Here is a 21,479-nt window from a genome sequence, read left to right as displayed (position 1 = left end):
TTTGCGGCAGAAACGGGTCGTTGAAACAAGCCACCCACTCGCTGTCGAGTCTACACTCGTGCACACGGCTTGACCGGTGCGCTGACCGCTGGAAACAATATCTCATTCTCACACTGGTCAAGTCTGGCATGCACTGCACCACCACCTTCTTCGGTACCTTGACCATCGCGATGTTGACTGTGACCGCCACCCAAAGTGCCGACGGCTTCGTCGGATTCCCTGTGGGGCCGCCCGGCACCGCCTTCTTTGTCAAAGCCAGTGCGAATGCGGCGGACAAAGTCAACGCGGAGGAGGCGGCGGCTAGCCACTTTGACAACCATGTCGACTCGAGCGCGGGAAACATTGGTCTGCGTGAAGACGTCGTGTTCACGAAAAACCATGCGAACGCCGTCGCAAACGACCGCGGCTTTGCCGATGCCATCGCGAAGAAGAACGCGGTCCAACAGTACGATGCCAACCAGGTTGCCAAGGGCGCCGTGTTCTTTGGCCGCCGTCTGGACGACTTGGAGTGCGGCGGCGGGGGGTGTGGAGGCGGGTACGTCGACGACCTTATCCCTCCGTCGGGGTTCAACGCCGCCAAGCAGTCGGCGGCCTCGCTGAACAAGGCGGACGCGCTCAACGCCGCGAGTCAAGGTCGAGAGAGCGACGCCCACAAGCGCGCCGACTCGAAGGTCGCGGAGCGACACAATGTAGACTTGGAAGGATTTGCCGAGTCGAATGCCAAGTCCAAGGCGGGGGCGCAAGCCTTATCGAAGGCCAACTTCTTTCGCATCCGCGACGTCGACCAAGCGCGCGGCGTCGTCCAGAACAACGGGCTGTTTGTCCGCCGAGCGTTGCGTGCGTCCGACTGAGGCGTGTGAGCGCAGTTTCGTTGAGGCTAATCTCTCCACATATATTTTGCATGGTTTGGATTTGAGCACGTTCGTGACGTGGACGTCTGTCTCGGCGCTTCCCCAGCTTCGCTCGCTGGTTGCTCCCATGGCGAGGGAATGCAGGGGAGAGGGCTGCATGTAAGGGATTTCATTCAGTGAGGACCGGTGTGCGCATATGAACAGTCTATCGAAGGTAGCAGAAGGTAGTGGTGTGTGCGCAGTGCCCATGGCCTTCACCTTTGGATTGGTTGCGTCCAAGCATTGAAAGGTTCACTCTCGCATTTTCGGTTGCTTGTCACAATTTATCCGGATGTTGACTGTCTCGCATGTTGCAGATTCCTGTGAGGCAGCACGTGATCGATCGATGCAAAGTGCGCGGTCTCCAGTCTCAAAGGACATGGCTGAGATCGCGGCAGTGCGCTACGAAAGTACTGCAAAGAGGTGGCCTCCATCGATATACGACTATATGGCGAAGTGTGTCGTGGATAGTCGCATATCCGCTCTCGACGTTGACGGTGGTGAATGGGTCCACTGCAATGTTTGCGACTGCCAGCTCCGTTGCGATTCAAGAAATCTCTTTAGTAGTGAGCGGTGGAATCGGCATATTCGACGGAGCAAGAAGCATAGAAATGGCACAAGCGGTGGTGGCTACGCGGAGCACATCGTTCCTCATGGTGCACCAGGTACCATCCCAGTGGACGTCACCTTATCTCCATCCATGGTGCGACCAGCCAAGAAGCGAAAAAAGCTTACCCAACTCGACGTGGACTTTGAAATTCAATCGTCGCAACTTATCGAAGTCTCAGCGCAGCACCAAAGGTCTGCGGTCTGTCCTGGTGCACTGCCTGCCGACACATTCGAAATCCTCCAGGTATTTGCCCGATTCGGTCAAATACCTCCTGGAGCACACGTCATTCGCAGTGCAGACACGTTGGGCTTTCAGTTGTTCAGCACGTTGTGCACTAAACGTGTCGTGCCGCGTCGGAAGAACCAGCCAGACTGCTGCGACCCGTGCTTCGCCCTGTTTGTCGATTCAAACCTGAAGAAGCGCATCTTCCAAAACATGAAGACGTACATGCGGGTGCTTGCGGTCGTCGAAAGGCCCCAACTGCCCCACGGTGGCCTCGCTGACCTTCAAAACTTCCTGAAAATTCCAGTGCGAAACATGAACCACGCCGGCAAGCAGCTACGCTTACTCGTGGAGCAGCACATCGCCAACTTCAAGAAGCAAGTGAGTGGTGGGTGTGAGGACATTCAGGTGCGACCTATGGTGAACGAAGTGCCCGCAACAGACCGAGAAGCTCAAGCCAGGGCTCAAGAAGCAGAGCTTTCCCTGCGGCTTGCCAGGGTCAAAGCGCAGCACGAACTTGTGAAGCTTGGCATGAGCCTGGACCATGCCAACAATCTCGTGTTGTTGTAGCAATATTTTGGCCAGATAAGCATTTTTCCTTCCGAATTTCTGATTGGTCATGATGTATCTTATAATGACCACTGATTGGTTGAATCTCATTTTGAGCCATTTCGAATTTCGTTTTTGCAATTTGTCACACTTTGTCGAATTTTACCTCTTTTTGATTCAAGCAAATCGGGCGAAATGTTTTGATTAGCCGAAACAGTCGGTGTTGGAGCGTTTCGATTGGTGATATTACCTTTTCGCACCTACCGCAGACACACGATGGGGATGAAAGTCCTCGCGGCGCTGGCGGCCACGTGTATCGCGCTTGTGCATGCCGCGCACTTCTTCGTTACACCGAACGTAAGCGATAATGAAGCGAGAAGATAGGGTGGGCGTATGACGCTGATGTGTTGGATTGTAGGATCACAAGTGCTTCTACTTGGACCTGCCCAAAGGCACAACGTTCCGCGCCGAGTACGAATCCCCTGACACGACGGACGAACTGGTACTCCGGTGGAGAGCCGCATCTGCGCTCTCTCTATGCTGTTCTCCACGCAATGTGTTTGGTTTTATGCATTCTGTTCTTCGTTCGACGTAGAAAACTGTATTGAAGATTTACAGCCCGTCGATGACGGACGAAGCAAATCAAACCCCGTCGATCACGCAGACCTTGAGTCAAAAAGGAACTATCTCCTTTACGTCGACGAGCGCTGGGGAGCATTGGTCGTGCGTGAGTCTCGACACGCACAAATACGTCATTCCAGATTCGATCAAGATGGTGCGCGGAGTCCCGATCCGCTGCCTTTTCATATCGCCATGTTATGTCTGTTGCAGAAATTCAAGCTTAAATTGCGTTTTGGAACGAGCAACGACGAATACGAGTACCTGAAGAAAGACCAAATGAACGAACTCGAGCTCGAAGTGATGAAGCTGCGCGATCGCGTGAAGGCGATCCAGAACCAACAGGATTATGCCCAGGTAGGCGCGGCGTAGTCTCCATCCTCCTTTGAGTTTCAAGTGAACGGCATCAGGAAAAAAGCGAAAAATTTCGTGCCACGAGCGAGAGCAACAATGCGCGGGCGATGTGGGTGTCTGTCGTTCAGGTCTACCACATCTGTCATGCCAGAAGCTCACGTGTTGGTAGATTGTGGTCCTTCTCGTCGCGGGGGTGTGGCAAGTGCACCACTTGCAGTCGTTCTTCCAAAAGAAAAAGCTCGTCTAGCATTAGCAAATGCAAATGGAATGAATGGTCCTTCGACGTCGCCGTCTGCAACTATTTCGGACGCCAGAGGGGAGGGACCCTCCGCCAACGAATTTGGCACTACACGTTGCTCTTGAAGGACCAAATCGAGGGCTTCCGTCCATATTTTGGGTCATGGACAAAGCAGTGCATGACTTTGAAGCCGATCCATGGCACCGATGCAGTTGACGACGAGCTGTTCAGGACGGCCACTGCATACACGACGAAATCGTGGGGAAGCAGGTGTTTGATTCACAATGGAGTGTACAGTTAGGACATCCAGTCGCTCCACAAGAAATTCCCGCGAGCTTGTGTTGTGCTGTTGGCAGTGGCTGACGGGTGTTTGGATGCGATTTCGACGCGGCAGATGGGGCAACTGTTGCGGATGTCCAGCCATTGCTTGATACAATTGGCGTGGAAGATGTGCTACATCGCCACGTCACGTCGGTCAGATTCGATTCTCGAGTGGATGTAGTACTTGGCACGGCATTTGGACCACTTGCACACCAACTTGGACGTCGACTTGGCAGATCACGCACTCGCGTGCGTCCTTCCGTGCGTCGATGGACATGGTCGTGTCGGGATGGTCATGCAGGTATTGCACCAACCTGACGGAATCCGCTCAACGATACGAGTGAGCCATCGGAGAAGCGCGTACCCTTGGCCTTGCTTCTTGGAGATGATGAACGCAGGGATGGTTAATGATATACCCTCGCCAGTCGAGTCCGTCATGACGTACGGCCACACGTCCGTCGTTTGCACGACGACGACAGCCTTGGCCCCGGCATCTTGAGCTCGTTGAATTTTGCTCGCAAACGTGCACACCCCGCGCTCAAAGAGTACAATCTAAAACGTGCTCAAAATTCAATGAGTTGTCCATACTGCCCGATTTGTGCGAGACTTGCTTTGCCCTGCATCGTTGACGCGTTCGCCAGCGGCCCATTGCCATGGAATGGCGACGATATTACCACTGGGGACGACTCGATGGATTCACATGGGCCGAAGTTGGCTGGAACCACGATGACCTACATGCGTCCCTGTTGAGGCAAGGCATCGATCGATGACGTCGCCCCACCTCGCCTTTGATGCCACTGGCCACCAACGCAACTTCGACAGTCGTTGCTTGCCCCGCCGCAAATGTGTTCAATTTGGCCACTACGACCAGAATTCACATGGATCGGATCGCGGTGAAGGTCAAGGTGGAGCGATCGCACCTGCTTCTTCGGACGCTGGTTGAGTCGATGTACTTGTCGGGTCAATGCCCCACACTTCAAGCAGCCGGTTCATGAGGGATGAAATGCCGTTGGTTGTGTCGCTTGGTAGGGATTGCGTCGCTGGACGAGGCTGCAAATCGGCCCCACAAGCAGAGCAACGCCTGTCGTCTTTTCCGTCGATGAGTTGGGACGTGTCATGCATATCGTTGTACCATGGGAAAGAACTGGGACTGTGGCTTGACAATCAGCACAAAACAGTTCCTGAGCTCTCTGTGGGATCGTGAGACACAGACCGGCGTGAAGGCTCAGCGCCACGGACCTGGATACGGCGCGCGTACAACATGTCATCGTACGAAGCCGTCGCCATGTTTGGTTCGAGTGCCACGAGCTTTCAAGAATTTATTGCAACTTGTCCAAAAAAATTCAGAAATTCCTGCAATATTGGTGTGAATAATACACGAAAAATGCCACTTCCATGGTCACACTGATCTGGAGCGAATCGAGGGCATTAGCGTTGGTACACGGGGGCGCGAGCCCCCTACGTGTCTTCGTTGCGCGCTTTGTCACGTGGAGAGCGCGTGTTACATGCACCAGAGAGTTCTCCCCCGGCACAAAAGTGCGAGGGCGGGCTGAACCAAGGAGGGGGGGACGTGTACAATGGCTGGCAGCTCGCTACCGTTACGAACGGGGCAGCGCGATTCTCCAATACCACGTGACTTTGCCGAAAAGGAGCACGCTATTCCTGGCCTCTCGAGTCTGGCGGTCGGCCCAACGTGACTGCTCTCGCGCTGGGCGAGCTCGCTCGTCGGAATGTAGTGTACGTCACGCCAAAGTAACAGCGCCGGAGCACTGGGTAGCCTAGAGCCCAGTCGCGCCGAAAGGGTCAGAGCCAAGAGGTCTACAGGGCGACCGATACCACTTTCGATGCATCTGTGCCAATTGCGTGGAATTTTCCAAACGGATGCAAGACAGCGAGTCCTGTCTGCACATCGTCGATATCCAGCACCCAGTGGCGCCATCGTCCAGGTCTCGAGGGATTCCCCAGCCCTTGTGACAGCGACATGGGCTGCATGCGGCCAGTGTATGGCCACGGACCAAGGCCGGCGAGGGGCATCCGCCGCGCTTGCCTATGCAGGGCGTCCCACCCAAAGTCCAAACGTCATGGCGGCTGGGTGCGAACCCAAAGTAGCTCAAGAGGCACACACGGTGGGGCCAGCACCGGGTGTTTAATACAATCCGGCCATTTCACTGGAAGTTTGTATACATGTACGAAACAAAGCCGAGTTTAAATCAAAAAGTCGAAGCTCTCGACACCATATGGCCGTGCCAATCAAGCGGTGATGACAAGGTCGCCATGTTGCGGGCGCATTCCGTTTTATCTGGGGCGACGTCAATGAAAAACGAAAAAAGTGGCGTCCGCGGCGCCGACGACTTCAGTGGGCTCTTCTTTGCATGCCAGACGACCCCGTCGTCGTGTGTGTCGCAGGATGTTGCCGCCCTCTTGAAGCGGTGTCAGCGGTACGACGCGATGGGGTTCACCCAGGCCGACAACAGCGCGTGCTGCGACTCGGCATTTGCCCAGAATGGAAAAGCACGCGAATGCGTCTACTTTCGACCAAACGAATGGACCGCCCGCCGTATCTCGATCTTTCCCGTCCCCAATTCCCCCAAGCCCCTGTACACGGTTCAAAACTGGGCTCCATTTGCTTCCGTCGACCAAATGTGCGCACCGTCCTCCTATTTGCATGACTGTCTCGTCACTCTTGGCCGCTTCTCTACGTAGCGACATTGCACGGGTATCGGTGAAGGCCATCGACGCGTCGAGCTTTGATTTCCGCTCCGTGACCAAATTGTATGGTGTCCCCAAACGACTCACGGTGCCGTGACCCACAAGTGTGCTAGGAGCATCGTGGATGCCGATTTGGAATCGATCGCGACGCCCCCCGCGCCGAAACTGCACGTCATTGACTTGAGCAACAATCGTCTCAAAGTGTTTCCATCGTACTTGTTCGGTCCGACCCAAACCACAATCGAGTGAGTTGGGGGACGGTGTCTCTGAAAACGTGCGGCTGACGTGACCTGTAGACAACTCAATGTTTACGGCAACCCATGGCAACCATCCATTGCGATTGAAGCAAACCAATGCGACCGGCTCAAGATCGCGGCCGAGACCGGCCACATCACGGGTTTGCCCATTGAGTGCTCGTGCACGTCGCCAGCACCATCGTGCATCTTTCCGACCCTGGCAGGGGGACCAACATCGCTTTCCCCATCGACTGCAGCCCCCCCCACCACAACTTTGATGCGATCTGGGACTCCATCAACCTCTTTAGCGTCGAACCCGACGTCGAACGTCCCCACTCGTATGACCACCACAACACCCCCTCCGTCCCCAAACTCCCCCGACCAGTCCGTACCAACAACGGCACTCTCCACCATCTTCAATCCGAACAACAGCAGCTCCAATTCCGGGCAAAGTGCTCCCTCCATGGACCAAGACTCGTCCATAACGGGAACCGTCCTCGTCATCGTGATGTTCGTCGTCGTCGTGGGCCTCGCCATCGGCGCGTTTGTTATGTACCGTCGTCGCCGCCAGATGCAACCAAATCCAAACGTTCTCACGGGCTTCGAAATGGTCTCCATGTCGTCGTTGAACGCGCCATTCGATAGCACTGCGCCGTCGAAAGCGCAGCTGCTTCGAAAGACGTCGAGCTCGGTGATTCTATCGAGCTCGGCGATCCTCGGGTCGTCCGTGTTGGGGCTGTCCAAGTACCGCAGCACCGATCCCTTGCCTCTGTTGCCACCGGACCAGGTCAAGCTCCTACACCTGATTGCAGGCAACGTATTCATCGGGAAATTCAACAACGAAAAAGTCGTGCTGAAGCGGTGGGACTGCCCAAACCAGGCCGCCATGACCAGCCTCATAGCTGCCATGACCACCATCGCCCAGCTCGAACACCCTCAGCTTATCGTCATGCACGGCATCGTTCGACTTGGCGAGTTCGAAGTGAGTGCAGTTGCCGAGTACATGCAATTCGGGTCGCTTCCTCGAGTCCTACTCAAGGAAGACTTTGCATTGTCGTGGCCAGATCAACTCCGCATGAGCTACGAACTCGCGTCGGCCCTTGCGTATATGCACAGTCAGCCCAACTATTCCCGAGGACCGAAATGCTTGACGAGCCGCGATGTTCTCGTGAATGCGTCGCTCTCGTGCAAGTTGGACGTGTTTGACTTTTTGCAGCCACACGCACCCGTCGCAACGCCAGAGTTCACGTACGGCGGCGCCGCATTGGCGTGGGAAGCGCCTGAAGTGCTTACCCACAATTGTTCGAGAAACTCGGCGGCTGAGATGTACTCGCTTGGAGTCATCCTCGGCGAGATCGTGACGCGGGCGCGACCATACCAGTCGTCGATTCAGAATTTCGGCGCGACAGCCACCGACATTCGAATCCGCGACGCCAAACGCGACAAGCACGACCTGCCGCACGAAAATCGGCCGGAGCTCGAATCGTGCCCCCGCTTCTTCAAATCTCTCGTCGCTGCGTGTTTATCTCGGGACGTTCTCCGCCGCCCCCTCGCGGTCAACGTTGCAGAGACGCTGCAGCGAGAAATGATGTTGCTCAAGCGTAACTACGGCTAATTTATGGATGCAGGGATTCTACACAACTGGCCGTCGTCACATGCAGCAGCCGAAGCACCCTACACCAGTTGGCAAACGGTCTTTTGTGTCGATGTGATTCTGGCCTCACACGCGGTGACTGCTGCAAACCCAATGGACAACCTCGTGGATCGCCGTGACGCCTTCATGCGAAGTTGCCATTGATGCTTGCACACAACAAGCATGTGGCGCCAACGGACGCGCTCGTGCGTGTGGATGTGCCTGCGCTTCCTGCATTGCACGGACGGTGAACGAGAAATGCCCGTGGAAGTCGAACTTCTCGCGTTCGTGCCCATCTCCGCAACACAAGCAAAATCGCAGATAGGACATCTTAACGCTATTGTACGTTTTTCGTTGTGTTAATGTACGCCATATTGACGTTCGTTTGTGACGATCCTTGAAGGGACACTGTTACAACCCTGTGCCGCCGTACTTTTATACAGCCAGCAATAAAATTCAAGCAACATGGATACAAATATGAAGTTCACGATCAATATATTTTACTGACGCGTTGACGTGCAGCAAGGTTGCAACGGTTGCTGACCTCTTTCCCAGTGCATGCATGAATCACACAACTCATCCATTGCTGCTGCGAGCGTCGGGCGTCCCTGACCAGTGCGACGTACCGCCAGCGCTCTGCTCACTTGGCCGCGCATCCTCTTTTGAGCCCCGTCATGGCGAACGCATCACCGGTGTCCCTGGCGGCAACGACGGGTTAGCCTTGCCCAAACCACGACTAGGTTTCATTCGAATGTCGGTGTAGCTGCGCGAATCGCAGGTCCGACAACGTCTGCTTCCAACACAACACTTCTTGATGCCGAGTCGACTTCGTCGGATATTGCATTCGTCAAGTCTCAATGCGGGAACGCAACGAGCATCACGATCAACTCGACAGCGTCCAGTGTGTGCTGCAATGCTAGCCCATCCATCGACCTTTGCGTTCGATTCGTCACTTCCACCGCAGCCCCTGCCGAGGAACCATGGGTCGTCTCGTCATTGTCCGCCATCGGCCATGGGGACGTCGCTCTCCCGACCCTGGACCTCGCTCCTTGGCGAGCCCGCGCCTTCGCCCACATGTACATCTCCCTCGTCATGTACTGTCAGATTCCCACAATGATTCATTAGCCACCTTCAAGGCGTCGATTTTGGTGGCGCCCTTGCCGAATCCAGCGTGAACTACACGGCGCTAATTACTCTGTACGAACTCTCGCGTCAATCTTTGCGCTGGGGACTCATGTCGGCTCAACAGGGAGGTCGTGGGATGCCAGTTGAAGTCGCTAGACGTTCCGTCCCCTTCCAAACTACAGCGCGTCGACTTGAGCCTGAATCGCATGACGTCGTTCCCAGACTCGCTCTTCCAGTCACCATCCCTCGTGGCAGTCAACCTCACGGGGAACGCATTTCCATCTCCGCTTGTCGTCGTTGGCCAAACTTGCACGACCTTGCTCTCTTCTCCCAACATCGTTGTCGGAGTCTCGGTGACATGCCCAGCAGCGTGCATTGCCGTCACAACGTGCACCATGTCGACAGTCGGAATGGACCTCTCACCCTCACAGCTGCCCGGCCCCACTACCGTCGAAGCCAGCTCGCCCAGCACCTTGCTCGTAGTTGCGGCAGCGGCCATCCTGCTCCTTGCAGTCACCGCAGTTGTTTTTTGCCGTCGTCGGATGCTACTTCGACATGAGCAGCACCACCAACAACTCGCATTTCACCGCCACCTACCTCTTTCCACTGCTGGGGGCTCCGACTCACCGCTCTTCACCCTCACGCGGGCCCCGGCCCTCAGCCCATGCGGCAGCGACGGATCGTTCGCCTTGCTTGGCACAATTCGCCCTGACATTGTGCTCCACGACCACATGGTGACGCCAACGGCTCAGGCCCCCAACGACGCCACGAACGGAGTTTTGGCAAGTTCGAGACGCCTCTCACACGCTTTGTCTCGGTCATTCGTTCAGCGCGAAGGCGAGCTCAACAGGCCACAACCCATTCGACCGCTTCCAGCGACGCAACCAGTCGTCCACGTCGCGTCTTCGTTGGCGATCCTGCCCTCGTCCGACGTCATCATGGTGTCTCCAGTTGCCCACGGCAGCTCCATATGGAACGTCATGATGCTCCATCGTCCTTACATTGGCAAACGCGTGCGCTACATTGCGATGGACAACGTCGCAAGGAACGAGTTCTTTCGAGACCTGAACGCGGCGGCGACACACCTCGTCCACCCCAACATTGTGGTCTTGTACGGCATCGTACACTTGCCAGACAACGACTTGTGCGTCGTGGCCGAGTGGATGGCTCGCGGCTCGCTCGGCCTGCTCTTGCGCCACCAAACGCCAACGCCGCCGCGGCCCTACGTGATGCCTCTAACGTGGTCGCATAAGGTGCAACTCGCATGGGACATCGCATCCGCACTCGCATGCGTGCACTCCCAGCCCAACTTCAAACGGTCGGCGCCATGGACAACGAGAGATATTCTTGTGAACGCCCACGGCCGCGCAAAGTTAAACGTGTTCGACTTCATGGCATCCAAGAGTGTCGAGTCGACGTATGGTCACCAAGTGCTGGCGTACGAAGCGCCCGAAGTCGTGGCCCACCAGTGCATGCGGTCGTCGACCTCGGACATTTACACGTTGGGGGTCGTCCTCGGCGAGATTGCGACGCGCAGCGCGCCGTACCAGCACTGGATCGATGCGCATGGACACGTCGGGAGCGACGTGTGCATCGTGGAGATTATGCATGGGGCAGCGTCGGAAAACATCCTTCCGCACGAAGAAGTCATCAAGGCGATGCGACCCGACGTCCCCGTTTCGTATCAAGCGTTGATATCTGCGTGTTTGCAGCGCGACGTGTTGAAGCGCCCACTGGCCGTGCATGTGGCCGACGAGCTCGCTCGGTGTCTCTGCGTCGATCGAAAGACAACTTCGTAACGTGAATCCTACAACGATATTCTACTTCTGGCGACGACACCACCACGTTCGAACCAACGCGCCAACGAAGTGCACGACGCTTGCCGGGCACTGACAAGTCAGCGCCTATTGTAGCGAGTCCCCGAAGACAGACACGAGAGGTACAGCCATGCATTGTGCTGCGCACCCAGGAGGCGCCTGCTGGCTCGGACGGAGTGTTGAGTTGAGCGAGGCGCGCGGAGGGGTCGCTTGTGGGTCTGTCCAAGAGCCAGATGCAGATTGTCAAAACAGTCGGTGGCGACTACGATCATAATAACATATTTCGTCCAATTCCTTTCCTCCGTACACGTCGCCAGCACGGGCTCACTACCGCGCCTGCCCGCAACCGTCTCTCTTGTAGCCCACGCAAGAGCACGACGGAAGGGGCTTGCTGGTGTAAGGAATGAAGGCGCGATCCCTCGCGCCATCCGACCGCCAACTATTTGGGGCAAAACTCAGATGCTGCGACGTCCCACTGCAGGCACAGCAGCACACTCAAAGTAGTCGGCGCCACCCTTTCGATGTCCCTGGGCACGCTCCTGGGGTAGCAAGCGGTCAAGGCTCGAGGTCCGACGCCGCGCGAGGTCCCAAGATGCGCGCACCACGGACTAGTATGTCGCAGCCGCGCACGGTGGCCGATGGCGCGGGTGGGGACACAGGCAGGCTGGTCAAAGTGGGTAACGTCTGGATCTTGTCGAATGAAAATGGGATTGAAAAAAGAAAATTTTCCTGTTTGAAACATGGAGATGCACAGGTAAAAAAATTGTTTGATTTTGCAATGGACACCCGAACAAGGCGACAGTCACCCAGATGGAAGCGATCCCACGATGAATACGATCTGCCTGCCGCTGTCATTTACGGCATTGAGCGGCAACCAGTCTCGGGCGCCGGACCATGCAACGGCAGATGAAGCACACCCGCAAGTGGACGCGGACGCTGGGGGCTGCGATGACCTTCGTCGCCATAACCACCTCCGTACCTACCGTGCACGCTTGCGAGCCGATCGTCACAAAGGGTGACGATTGGTGCATGAACTGCGGTACAACATGCTTCCCAGTCGCCAACAGCATGCATCTTCGCATAAATGGCCAAGGTCCGCACGCGAATCCTCGCGAACAGGACGACCGTATCGACATCGCCACCAACATCTCGACCACGAACGCCCTCACCGACGGCGCATCGGCTGCTCCAAAGATCTTGTACGTGGACCAATCTTACAGACCGCTCATCGTTTGGGGCAGGTTCATTTCCGCTGCGGCCAACAACGACTTCACATTTGCATTTGACATGTTGAAGAACCTCAGGCAGCTTCACACTATGTACGTCGACGCATGTCGGATACGCGAACCGACGGCGGATGCATCTGAATGTCATAGTGCCTTGAATCGCGTTGTGGTTCACGGAAGCCGAGCACAAGACTTCGCCCCCGACAACAAACTCTCCCACATGTACGTGCAGGCTTTCGTGGACTGTGCCACGTCCAACTGGCGCCGTCTCGTTCGTAGCATTCTTGCCAACTGCAAAACCCCGAACGCGATTATGCTCGACTTCACGGAGCTTTCCGAGTTGACCCACGTGTACTTGTTGTGTCCGCTAGTCGACACGGCAGCTCATTGTTGTCATGCAGGGAAATTCACAACTGCAATCTCACGGGAGTCCCGCTCTGGTCTACCCAGCCACCACTGCAGACTATGTATGCCACCTTCTTGCCCCAACACAATGCGTTTTCCGATTCATGCTGGCTCTAGCAAACTTGTCAACGTCGGGCTCACGTCATTTCCTTCATTTCCAAACACTGTCGCGCCCACTGCCGTCATGTACGACGCCCTTGTCCTTCCCCCGAATATGTCGACTCATGGCGCTCCAGCAACTTGACGCAAAATGCGTTTATCGACCTGACTCTGTCGCAGTGCGACACGATTCGGTCGAGAAACATCTCCGTCGACGACGATGTGGCTGCCCAATGCACTGCGACGTCCCACCGAATCATTCCTTCCATGACGTTGTGCCCTACGACATTGCCGCCGCCGTCGGGGCCAAATCCGTGGAGTTTGGTTTTCACAACCATCGTGGTGGTGGTCATAGGTGCCCTCGTCGGCGTGTTTGTTTTGCACAGACGGCGATTGCTGTCGCCGTGGATGCGAACATCAGGGGCCGACGAGCTCTTGACGGGAAGCACTCCCATCATGGAAGGCACCAGCGGACAGCACGTCGATGCAATGCTGCTGTCCAAGGCAAAGGACGATGTAACATTGTCCGAGCCGATCTTGACGCCGTTTCCGCCCCGTTACGGTCGATCGTACAGCCTGCTGCCCCCGAAGGACATCAAGCTCGGCCGAGTCTCGAAGGTCCCGGCCGGCCTCCTCACGGCGCAATACCACAAGACGGCCGTGACGCTGCACCGTCTTGACTACCGAGACCAAGATCAGGCGTGCTTCGACTCGTTCCTGCAGAAACTCGAATTCCTCGCGACACTGGTCCATCCAAATGTGACGAAGCTGGTGGGCGCGACCAAACTTAGCGGCATTTCCATTTGCGCCGTGTTCGACCATGGCTCGTCCGACCAAGGACTGCCTTCGTTTTTGTTTCAAGTGGCCAACTGCACCCCCGACCTTGTCGTCCACTCCGTGGAGGCTCGCATGCGCCAACTCGCGGTGGGAGTCGCGAGCGCCGCGGCGTACCTGCACGCGACTACGGACCGACCGCTGGCGCGGCTTCTCACAAGTACTAACGTGTCGGTGCGGAGCTCAGATGGGTCGGTTCGATTGAATACGATGCCATGGATGAACGACCCGCCTTCTCCTCCTCCCGACGACGACTCCAAGCTCTCGTATGGAAGCTTCGTCATGGCGACCGTCGCCCCCGAGCTCGTCGCTGATACGGCGTCGCCGGCTTCCCCTCAAGCGGATGTGTTTGCTCTCGGCATCCTCCTGGGTGAAATCGCCACGTGCGGCCGGCCGTACGCAACGTACTTGACGCAACTTGGCCCGGTCGCGGGAGATGCCCGCATCCACGAAATTTACACAAATCCGTCCGCGGCCATTTTGCCTTTCCCGACATTGCGGGAGGGCCTCGTCGCACATCTTATCGCGGCATGTCTGCATCGGGACCCAGTCCGGCGACCGACGACCGCATCAGTCGTAGCGTCTCTTCATGCGTGTCTAGCGGACATCGAAGCAACAGACTAAACGGATGAAATATCTATTGTATCAATTGGTTGCTCGTTGGATGCAGTGGTTGACGCGCTGTCCTGGTACAGCGCGGCGAGCTGGTCGTCTGTCGTGGCTTGGGCCACACACTTGTCGTGCCGCACAGCAAGAAATCGCGGGAACCGAAGGCCGAGTCCCGACTTGTTTGCCGACGGCTTCGACAAGAACAACGTCTGGCCAGCAGTGTACTTGGTGGATTTGGTCAGTTGCGCCGCACGGATCTCCCACACTTCGGACGGTGCAAACCACACGTCTGGTTGGATCGACTTCATGTCGCTCGCAATGTACTGAGGCGCTGCTCGCAAATCAAGTTGATGAGACTACGTCGTCCAGAAGCTAGAGGTCGTACGCTTGGCGGCCACCACCGTATCCAGCAAGCGCGTCGAAATGTCGGCCAAGCCCACGTCGGTGAACCCCGACCCGACCTTTCCAACCGTCTACGCCCAGCATCAATCGAAATCAGCTCGTCATGTGACGTTTTGCGACTCACGCGGAAGACGTCGTTGGTCGGGTCGTAGCACGCCAGCAGGAACGACCCAAACACGTCGGCCCGGCGACCTTTGCCCCGGAAGGCAGCTATGGGCACGAGATCCAGCGAGTCTGGCAAGAACATTCCGCTTGCCATGGCCGGGGTCGCGGGAAGGTAGTCTCGCTTGACTTTAAGCCATGTGTGGGTCCGACATCCCGGCTTGTACGGTTCATCGAGAGCTTTCACCATGAGTCCTTCGCAGTCGGCGTCGATGGCGGCCTGGAGGACAGCTCGGAGCACTAATTGATTGCCGTCGCTGCCATTGGTGCCGTCCTCATCGCTCGCTTCGTCGCTCGAAAATACCACATCCTGGCTTTGCACAAATTGAAACCGAGTTGGGGAGTGTGGACCTTGACGCTGGCGCTGCAACGGGGGCGAAAACGCCGTGTGGAGCGCCGCCCGCCGCTCATGAAACGGACGGTGGAGAAGCGACGTGCCGTTGAGGTACAAGCAGTCGAACGCAAACAGGCACATGGTCGAATTGCTGTTGGTCTGAAGCATCTGGAACGGAAGCAAATGGGGGGTGTCGCCGCTCTCGACGGCATCTTGCACAGCGACCATTTCGCCCTCAATAATGAGCGACTCGACGTGCGAATTCACAAAGGGCACGACATGCGCCGCAACATTCAAAAAGTATTTGTGGTCCTCCGGAATGCGCTCCAGGTTGCGGCTAAAAATCGAAAGCGATCGCGACGGCGCGTCGTCCTGGGCAGCTTGCGACACGCTCGTCATGTGAATCTGCAGCCGCGCGCCATCATACTTGAACTCGCACGCCGCCGCACCACCACGGTACTTGCGCATGCGCTGAGGAATCTAAGATTTTGTCATGTGCGCGCGGAATCCTCGGGCAAGTACTTGATGCAGACTGGACACGGGATACCCCAGCATCGTTTGGACGGGCGTCCCAGGCTTGGGCACGGCATGGTCCTGGATAAAAGCGGCTTTGTCGGCGAGGGACGGCAGCGCCAACACTTGCGGCTGGATCAACGTCTCGATCAAGTCCTCAAATATCGGGCGCTGCGAGTACGCGGTTGTGACAGAGGACAGCCATGGCTGCAACAATGGCTTGTCTGTCTCGGAATCGGCGAAGGAATGGGCTAGCGCTGTCACGACACTCTTTTCCCCGATGCCAATGCGAAGATTTTGATGCTACGATGTTGCAAGTCGTTGTCAGTGGGGAATCATCTTGAGAACGCCTTAGCCATCCACATGGTAACTCCAACAGCATCCGACAGCTCTGCCACGCGACGTTCAAGCGGTCAAAGAAAGTTCGCGCATGCCATGAAGACCACTCCAGGAGCGTAACAGGCACGACGTACGGCGAGCAGGCGCGTTAGAAAGGTCGCTTCGTCCACGGTTCTACAATGACCATTCATTCATTTGATTTAAAGCACAACGACGTACGATGCCCGGGCCAAGAGAGCGGCAGCGATGTCCTTTGCAATTCATTGAGCTCACAACGAGATGGCAACGGAGGAACGGGTACCTGTTTGCGCTGGGTCGACCCTTTGCCGACTTGTGTAGCCAATTCGCACAATTGACTAGATGCACCATGAGAGTGGCGCCCAGGACGAACAATACAACTCATAAACAACGTCGATCGTCATGGGAGATGCTGAGTTGTCGAACGCGGACGCCGTCGGCAGCGTGAGAATGGATTGTTTGAGGAGGTCTTCCACGGCCGTGCCATAGTCACCTGATATTACCGGCGTTAACGAGTGGACAACCACCGCGCCTTGAATGAGATCCGACTGACCTGACTTTTGGTATGCATCGAATATGGTGGGAATGTCGGCGTTGGCACCTGCGCAAGACGCGTCTTGGTAACGATCTTCATGGGTTGGAGCAGCACATACTGGCAAACGCAGTTTGAACGACCGGTGCAAAGGCCTTATCGCGGAAACGAAGCTCGACACCTTGGTGGGACGGCGCCAGCTAGTAGGCATCCACAGTGCGAGCCATTATCGCATAAATGCACCGTACCTGGGACGTCACGAGATACATGGCTTTGGGCAGCTGAGTTGGGGTGTTGTCCCGAATAGCTCGAAACGCATTAGAGAGTTCCGAGATGGACGCATCTCGTGAATTCTTGAGCTATACAATCCAGCAGCATGGGTAATCCAGCATTCCTTCGCTCAACGTACTTGGATGCGACGAAATACCGCTGCCAAGTCGCGGAACAGCATCGCGCGTGATGCACTGATTCAACTTCCACATTATCGACGAACCATTGGTTATAATAACATCTATTTTGGCCAATCAAAATAGCATCGAAACGGGGAAATGCCATTCTTCGACCACGTGCCATGGAGCTGGCGCATCCTGCTCGGCAGGCTGTGCACCAGGTTGAGAGTCGTTTGCGCCGACGTTCTGTACGTCCGCATTCGTTTTGAATCCGCACGACATACAAACCACTGTGTGGACGAGTGGAATAATGGGTTTGCGCGAGGGCGTTGCAAGGCCATTGCTGATGCGAGGATTGCACTCTTGGAAAGCTCTAACCTGCAAAACTCATCGTTGTCGCGGCAGCCCAGGATCTTGGTGTACAAATGCGAGGAGCTCGACGAAGCGCCTCTTCGTCAAGCTCCTTTTCAAGGCGAACACCCAAGGCATGTGGTGAAAAGAATCCCTTGACTCACGAGGAACGCAAGATGGTAGATAAAGTCGTGAATGTAATTGTCAGTGCATTCCACCTGTCTCGTCGGCTAGGACCGTTGTACCTGCTACACAACGCAGAAAGGGTCTTAGATGGCGACCTCGTCCCCCAATACGAGACTGACATCGCCAACTGGCACCCCGAGTTTCGCCATGTCGACTTTGAGACGAAGGCGGTTCGCTTTCAAGTTGAACTCCGACTCCTTTGTCTGGGCGAGGATGAGGCGCTGCTTCAGTTCAAACTCACGTTCGGCGCGCTCCTCACGGCGGCGCTCGAGTGCAAGTCGTTGATTCTCCAGATCGTAACGCAGCTGGATGTCCAAGCGATGCAACTCGAGTCTTTCGCGGTCGGTGTTGCTGATGTCATCGTCGTACTGTTTTGGCGTCAGCATCGTCGTGATGCTTTCTCGGGGAAAGTCCAGCGACTCGATCGATCCTTGGAACGGCGACGGACGGGCGCGTTTACGTGACATTGCTGGCAAGTTGGTCGTTCCAACATCGAGCTTGGTCTTTTCCTTCTTTTCAATTCCTGCCTGGGCGTCGACATGGTCGTTCCAGACTGCCGGGTGGCGATTCTTGATGTGCAACGTGCCGTTGGACGGGTTTTGCTTGACGAGGTTGATCAAGCAATCTTGCCAAGGGACGTTCTCCTCAATGCACTTGATGCACACGTAAAAGCACGTCTTCTGACGCTTGTTCAGCTGTGGCGTCTTGAGCTTGTAGATGACCGACCACACATACGACGGCTTGTCCACCTTGAAGTACTCTTGGCTGATGGGTTGGGGCTGTGGGTGGTTTGGTTGCTGGGCGTGTGGATGCGGTTGGGTCGTCGGGTCCAGGTCTTCGTCCTCTCCGTAGTGCTCGGCCGCTTCAAATGCCACGTCCGTGTGGAATTGGCTCATGCCAAGTGGGCAAATTCGCGTGTAGTAAGGAGTGGTCGGTAGTAACCCCCCGGGTCTACTAGCCTATGGGACACGTCCATGACGCTTATATTTGGTTTTTGTATGTGAATCCATGGCACCATAATAAAAAGAACACATCGTCGTGCATTTGGTTTTTGTATGCAACCCACAATATATTCACCTTTAAAATGCGTCGTGAACTCTCTGTACGGAATAGTGATATGCAGCATTCGATCGAAAACATAATATGAGCGCCTCCATGGTGCAGAATGCATCTATGCTGTGTGTTGGCCGTGTGGCGACAGGAGTGAGGCGCGATGGAGACGGTGGGTGCTGCATTCAGTAGACTCGTGCTGTGACCCATCCTTCGCTGCAATGCATGACAGACAACAGGTTGGTAGAGTCCACGAAGCGACGATACAAAGGGCAAATCCGAGTCATCGCGCTTGACAGCAGCCGACGATTCTCTCACCACGCCATCGACTGCGTCGCCTGACGGTAGTTGCTTGACGGGCATTGGCCATACCACGACGAAGTAGTGACGCATGCAACAACAGTTCCGGTTCCAGTTGGATCTATTACATTAAAAAATGTGACTTCGATGCATGGCCATAGTGCAGCTGCATTTACAGTTCATGCATCAGTTTCTCACTGCTCCCTCCCATTCACACGGTTTGCTCGAAGTTGCAACTCCGGTTTGAACAGGCTGACCTAGTGGTCAAAGCCCCAGTCTGTCCTGGGCTGAGAAGATCACGATTTGCGACGAAACATCCGTTCGTAGTGACCACCTCTACCACATCAGACCTTGAAGACTTGACAACGTCCAGTGTGTGTGCAAGCAGTCACCAGCAGTCCCACAATTTCGCCGTTCACACAACAACGATGAAAGTGACCGTCCTCGCTGCGGCCGTTGCCTCCTCGTGCGCGTTGAGACAAGACCAAGGGCATCACACTGACCCGGCCAATTTACCGCAGTGCCAACGTCCTGTCCCCAAGTCATGCGCGTTTTACTCGCAATGCATTGAGGTGGCTCATCCTTGTGGTCCGCGAGGATACGCAATCGACTTTGGAGAAAAATACTGCGTGAAATTCAACGAAAAGAAGGACTGGTTCTCCGAGGACGGGCGACGGTGGCTCGACGGTACAATGACCTGTCTGCAACAGAAACTCGTGCCAATGTTGCGGTCGCCCAACGTCACGTGCGAAGCGATTCGCACGTTTGCCTTCAATTCGCATCCTGCGTGCTACACAAATGACAACGACAACAACTTTAGCGTGTGCGACCTACCAATTGGTGACTGGATGTCTCTCGTTCGCGTCATTGGACTCCAAACACTCATTCAACTCGACACGATGATGAATGGTGTCACCACGGGCATTGCCTGTCTCAAAGCGTTTTCTCACTGGGCTCGCCAACTTGACGCCTTCGAAAACTTCACGACCAGAGAATGAAATAGGATGCCTGAACCTCAGAACTATGCAGCTCCAGAAAACGCGGAGCGGACGCAGAGTCCATTATTCCTTGTCGTTTTCACTGCTAACTGTATTCACTCAAAATTGGGAGGTATGCCATATTTGGACGACAGGATGAATACGGTTCAAATTGGATTCATCGACTATCTGCGGGACAGTATGGTCAAATACCGTAACTGTATGGTCAAATACCGTAAAGTAACGCATCGAAATCCCGAACATTTTTTGCCGAAATTTGACCTCTGTTTTCTACTTCGTCTCCTGAATAAACTATGTTGTTGCAGGAAAAACGGAAAGTACCCCACGAAAATATAATTCAACGTCGATTTTTGGTGTCACTTTGCGCAGCATTTGACAACTTTTGAGATTTGTACTCAAATTATAATCTCTCCAGTCAAAGGCACATGAAAACTCCAAGGTTTCACAAATCGCGGACACTTCGAAGTCTTGAGTTCAGTATGTGAACAAAACAATTTACAAAAAAAGAGACCAAAATATAATCACTATATTTAAATTCAAGGTGTCGACAAAAGTCATTTTATTACAGACAAATATAATGACAGGATTCAAAAAAATATCGGATCACGTCTTTCGCTTTACTGGCTGGACCGAGGAGGCATGCAGAGCGTCGCGGGTGTGCCAATCCTGTTCTGTCGACACCCTCTAGCGCCCAGCTCTTTTCGGTGGCAAGGTAAGAACGACTTCCATTGAATACTTCACTGTCTTCAATCAAACTTCAGAACCCAGCGGCCCCTCCACACAATTGGTCTTTGCAGCGGCTAAGCGACGCAGCATGCATGGAAGCGAAAAAGGCCAAATACCACAGGTACGGAAACCGCTCACCACTGCTTGGTTTGTCTTCTTCACATCATCAAGCTGAGGAAAAACAGCGTTGAAGGCGTTCCCGGCAATTGCAATGGCCGTCTCGCGAGGTAACAATGTCAAGTTCATGGCCTGCAAACGTTCACTAACCCCATTGGCAATTTTGCGCTTGAACGTTCGGAACAGGGCCACATCCAAAGGTTGCAATAGGTGCGTGGCGTTCGGTGGGAGTCGCACCAAGCAGATCCCGTATGCCTCACGTAAAGCCGAGGCAAGCCTTCACGAGGTCAAAGAAGTATCTTCTGACACCCTCACGAGACACAGCGTTGCGTGGATTGCTTAACTTCTGGGCCACCCGAGCTGACAGATGAGCACGCCGTTTATCGAATCGAGCGTACCAGCCACGTCAAACGGAGTGCGGAACGCCGAACAGGTGTGACAGTATTTGATTCGCCTTGATGATGATTTATTAGTGCTCAACCGGCCAGCCAGCGTGTTGCATTGCAGCTTCGGCGACAACCCTCGCTCCCTTGCCACCGACGAAAGGTGCGTGCGCCGCTTGTACTT

At 55.3% G+C, this 21,479-nt stretch overlaps 11 protein-coding genes across 12 annotated transcripts; 7 read left to right on the top strand and 4 right to left on the bottom strand.

Moving 5' to 3' along the window:
* Positions 1-170: 170 nt before the first annotated feature.
* H310_08847 (hypothetical protein) lies at positions 171-851 on the top strand (the record flags this gene model as incomplete). The annotated part of the gene is made up of 1 exon (XM_008874756.1): positions 171-851. One exon carries the CDS (start codon positions 171-173, stop codon positions 849-851), a length of 681 nt encoding a protein of 226 aa, XP_008872978.1.
* Positions 852-1,202: 351 nt separating this feature from the next.
* On the top strand, positions 1,203-2,328 carry H310_08846 (hypothetical protein). Its single transcript, XM_008874755.1, has one exon. The coding sequence runs from the start codon at positions 1,237-1,239 to the stop codon at positions 2,290-2,292; it is 1,056 nt and encodes a 351-aa protein (XP_008872977.1). The 5' UTR covers positions 1,203-1,236; the 3' UTR covers positions 2,293-2,328.
* Positions 2,329-2,523: 195 nt separating this feature from the next.
* H310_08845 (hypothetical protein) lies at positions 2,524-3,585 on the top strand. The gene is made up of 6 exons (XM_008874754.1): positions 2,524-2,628; positions 2,690-2,773; positions 2,867-3,046; positions 3,103-3,246; positions 3,300-3,371; positions 3,413-3,585. The coding sequence occupies exons 1-6, from the start codon at positions 2,548-2,550 to the stop codon at positions 3,488-3,490; spliced, it is 639 nt and encodes a 212-aa protein (XP_008872976.1). The 5' UTR covers positions 2,524-2,547; the 3' UTR covers positions 3,491-3,585.
* On the bottom strand, positions 3,480-5,110 carry H310_08844. Of its 2 annotated transcripts, XM_008874752.1 has the most exons (8): positions 5,042-5,110; positions 4,935-4,992; positions 4,723-4,890; positions 4,584-4,663; positions 4,414-4,533; positions 4,167-4,354; positions 3,987-4,116; positions 3,480-3,934 (listed from the first exon to the last, which is right to left on the bottom strand). In XM_008874752.1, the coding sequence occupies exons 1-8, from the start codon at positions 5,087-5,089 to the stop codon at positions 3,779-3,781; spliced, it is 948 nt and encodes a 315-aa protein (XP_008872974.1). In that variant the 5' UTR covers positions 5,090-5,110; the 3' UTR covers positions 3,480-3,778. The 2 variants fall into 2 exon arrangements, with proteins under 2 accessions (XP_008872974.1, XP_008872975.1); XM_008874753.1 differs by having other exon boundaries at positions 3,480-4,116.
* A 992-nt stretch (positions 5,111-6,102) lies between these two features.
* Positions 6,103-8,483, top strand: H310_08843 (serine/threonine protein kinase). The gene is made up of 4 exons (XM_008874751.1): positions 6,103-6,444; positions 6,506-6,574; positions 6,625-6,756; positions 6,808-8,483. The coding sequence occupies exons 1-4, from the start codon at positions 6,116-6,118 to the stop codon at positions 8,360-8,362; spliced, it is 2,085 nt and encodes a 694-aa protein (XP_008872973.1). The 5' UTR covers positions 6,103-6,115; the 3' UTR covers positions 8,363-8,483.
* Positions 8,484-8,971: 488 nt separating this feature from the next.
* On the top strand, positions 8,972-11,543 carry H310_08842 (serine/threonine protein kinase). Its single transcript, XM_008874750.1, has 4 exons — positions 8,972-9,094; positions 9,144-9,456; positions 9,506-9,577; positions 9,630-11,543. Exons 1-4 carry the CDS (start codon positions 9,055-9,057, stop codon positions 11,302-11,304), a joined length of 2,100 nt encoding a protein of 699 aa, XP_008872972.1. The 5' UTR covers positions 8,972-9,054; the 3' UTR covers positions 11,305-11,543.
* On the bottom strand, positions 11,161-12,030 carry H310_08841 (hypothetical protein). The gene has a single exon (XM_008874749.1). It carries the CDS (start codon positions 11,748-11,750, stop codon positions 11,403-11,405), a length of 348 nt encoding a protein of 115 aa, XP_008872971.1. The 5' UTR covers positions 11,751-12,030; the 3' UTR covers positions 11,161-11,402.
* A 34-nt stretch (positions 12,031-12,064) lies between these two features.
* Positions 12,065-14,544, top strand: H310_08840 (serine/threonine protein kinase). The gene is made up of 7 exons (XM_008874748.1): positions 12,065-12,521; positions 12,564-12,641; positions 12,699-12,770; positions 12,828-12,899; positions 12,950-13,015; positions 13,071-13,139; positions 13,190-14,544. Exons 1-7 carry the CDS (start codon positions 12,217-12,219, stop codon positions 14,508-14,510), a joined length of 1,983 nt encoding a protein of 660 aa, XP_008872970.1. The 5' UTR covers positions 12,065-12,216; the 3' UTR covers positions 14,511-14,544.
* On the bottom strand, positions 14,261-17,253 carry H310_08839 (hypothetical protein). Its single transcript, XM_008874747.1, has 12 exons — positions 17,205-17,253; positions 17,044-17,154; positions 16,917-16,995; positions 16,817-16,864; positions 16,645-16,756; positions 16,547-16,601; positions 16,465-16,496; positions 16,380-16,419; positions 15,916-16,209; positions 15,022-15,873; positions 14,881-14,968; positions 14,261-14,826 (listed from the first exon to the last, which is right to left on the bottom strand). The coding sequence occupies exons 1-12, from the start codon at positions 17,244-17,246 to the stop codon at positions 14,507-14,509; spliced, it is 2,073 nt and encodes a 690-aa protein (XP_008872969.1). The 5' UTR covers positions 17,247-17,253; the 3' UTR covers positions 14,261-14,506.
* A 459-nt stretch (positions 17,254-17,712) lies between these two features.
* H310_08838 (hypothetical protein) lies at positions 17,713-18,637 on the bottom strand (the record flags this gene model as incomplete). Its single annotated transcript, XM_008874746.1, has 1 exon — positions 17,713-18,637. A coding segment is annotated over one exon (833 nt), but the record flags the coding sequence as incomplete, so codon positions are not given.
* A 791-nt stretch (positions 18,638-19,428) lies between these two features.
* Positions 19,429-20,198, top strand: H310_08837 (hypothetical protein; the record flags this gene model as incomplete). The annotated part of the gene is made up of 1 exon (XM_008874745.1): positions 19,429-20,198. A coding segment is annotated over one exon (641 nt), but the record flags the coding sequence as incomplete, so codon positions are not given.
* Positions 20,199-21,479: the final 1,281 nt, after the last annotated feature.

The sequence above is a fragment of the Aphanomyces invadans genome (genome assembly GCF_000520115.1).
Source record: "Aphanomyces invadans strain NJM9701 unplaced genomic scaffold supercont1.19, whole genome shotgun sequence".
Classification (NCBI taxonomy): Eukaryota; Oomycota; class Saprolegniomycetes; order Saprolegniales; family Verrucalvaceae; genus Aphanomyces; species Aphanomyces invadans.
Note: the sequence above shows the minus strand (reverse complement) of the source record. Positions and strands in the feature narration are given on the sequence as shown.

Bases quoted from the DNA above. Each gene is read 5' to 3' on its own strand.
- H310_08840 (XM_008874748.1), top strand. From the start codon at position 12,217: ATGCAACGGCAGATGAAGCACACCCGCAAGTGGACGCGGACGCTGGGG. The intron at 12,522-12,563 runs GTACGTGGACCA...CGTTTGGGGCAG, and splicing joins TCGGCTGCTCCAAAGATCTT to GTTCATTTCCGCTGCGGCCA. The intron at 13,140-13,189 runs GTACGACGCCCT...ATGGCGCTCCAG, and splicing joins GTCGCGCCCACTGCCGTCAT to CAACTTGACGCAAAATGCGT.
- H310_08845 (XM_008874754.1), top strand. From the start codon at position 2,548: ATGGGGATGAAAGTCCTCGCGGCGCTGGCGGCCACGTGTATCGCGCTT. The intron at 2,774-2,866 runs GTACTCCGGTGG...CGTTCGACGTAG, and splicing joins CTGACACGACGGACGAACTG to AAAACTGTATTGAAGATTTA. The intron at 3,372-3,412 runs GTCTACCACATC...ACGTGTTGGTAG, and splicing joins TGTGGGTGTCTGTCGTTCAG to ATTGTGGTCCTTCTCGTCGC.
- H310_08844 (XM_008874752.1), bottom strand. From the start codon at position 5,089: ATGGCGACGGCTTCGTACGATGACATGTTGTACGCGCGCCGTATCCAG. The intron at 4,891-4,934 runs GTACAACGATAT...TCGACGGAAAAG, and splicing joins AGTCCCAGTTCTTTCCCATG to ACGACAGGCGTTGCTCTGCT. The intron at 4,355-4,413 runs GCAAGTCTCGCA...AGCACGTTTTAG, and splicing joins CGTCAACGATGCAGGGCAAA to ATTGTACTCTTTGAGCGCGG.
- H310_08842 (XM_008874750.1), top strand. From the start codon at position 9,055: ATGGCGAACGCATCACCGGTGTCCCTGGCGGCAACGACGG. The intron at 9,095-9,143 runs GTTAGCCTTGCC...ATGTCGGTGTAG, and splicing joins GTCCCTGGCGGCAACGACGG to CTGCGCGAATCGCAGGTCCG. The intron at 9,457-9,505 runs GTACATCTCCCT...ATGATTCATTAG, and splicing joins GCCCGCGCCTTCGCCCACAT to CCACCTTCAAGGCGTCGATT.
- H310_08839 (XM_008874747.1), bottom strand. From the start codon at position 17,246: ATGCTGTTCCGCGACTTGGCAGCGGTATTTCGTCGCATCCAA. The intron at 16,602-16,644 runs GTTGTATTGTTC...TGGTGCATCTAG, and splicing joins ACGATCGACGTTGTTTATGA to TCAATTGTGCGAATTGGCTA. The intron at 16,420-16,464 runs GTACGTCGTTGT...TGGTCATTGTAG, and splicing joins GCTCTCTTGGCCCGGGCATC to AACCGTGGACGAAGCGACCT.
- H310_08843 (XM_008874751.1), top strand. From the start codon at position 6,116: ATGAAAAACGAAAAAAGTGGCGTCCGCGGCGCCGACGACTTCAGTGGG. The intron at 6,445-6,505 runs GTGCGCACCGTC...TTCTCTACGTAG, and splicing joins TTTGCTTCCGTCGACCAAAT to CGACATTGCACGGGTATCGG. The intron at 6,575-6,624 runs GTATGGTGTCCC...CAAGTGTGCTAG, and splicing joins TTCCGCTCCGTGACCAAATT to GAGCATCGTGGATGCCGATT.
- H310_08846 (XM_008874755.1), top strand. From the start codon at position 1,237: ATGCAAAGTGCGCGGTCTCCAGTCTCAAAGGACATGGCTGAGATCGCG.
- H310_08841 (XM_008874749.1), bottom strand. From the start codon at position 11,750: ATGGCGCGAGGGATCGCGCCTTCATTCCTTACACCAGCAAGCCCCTTC.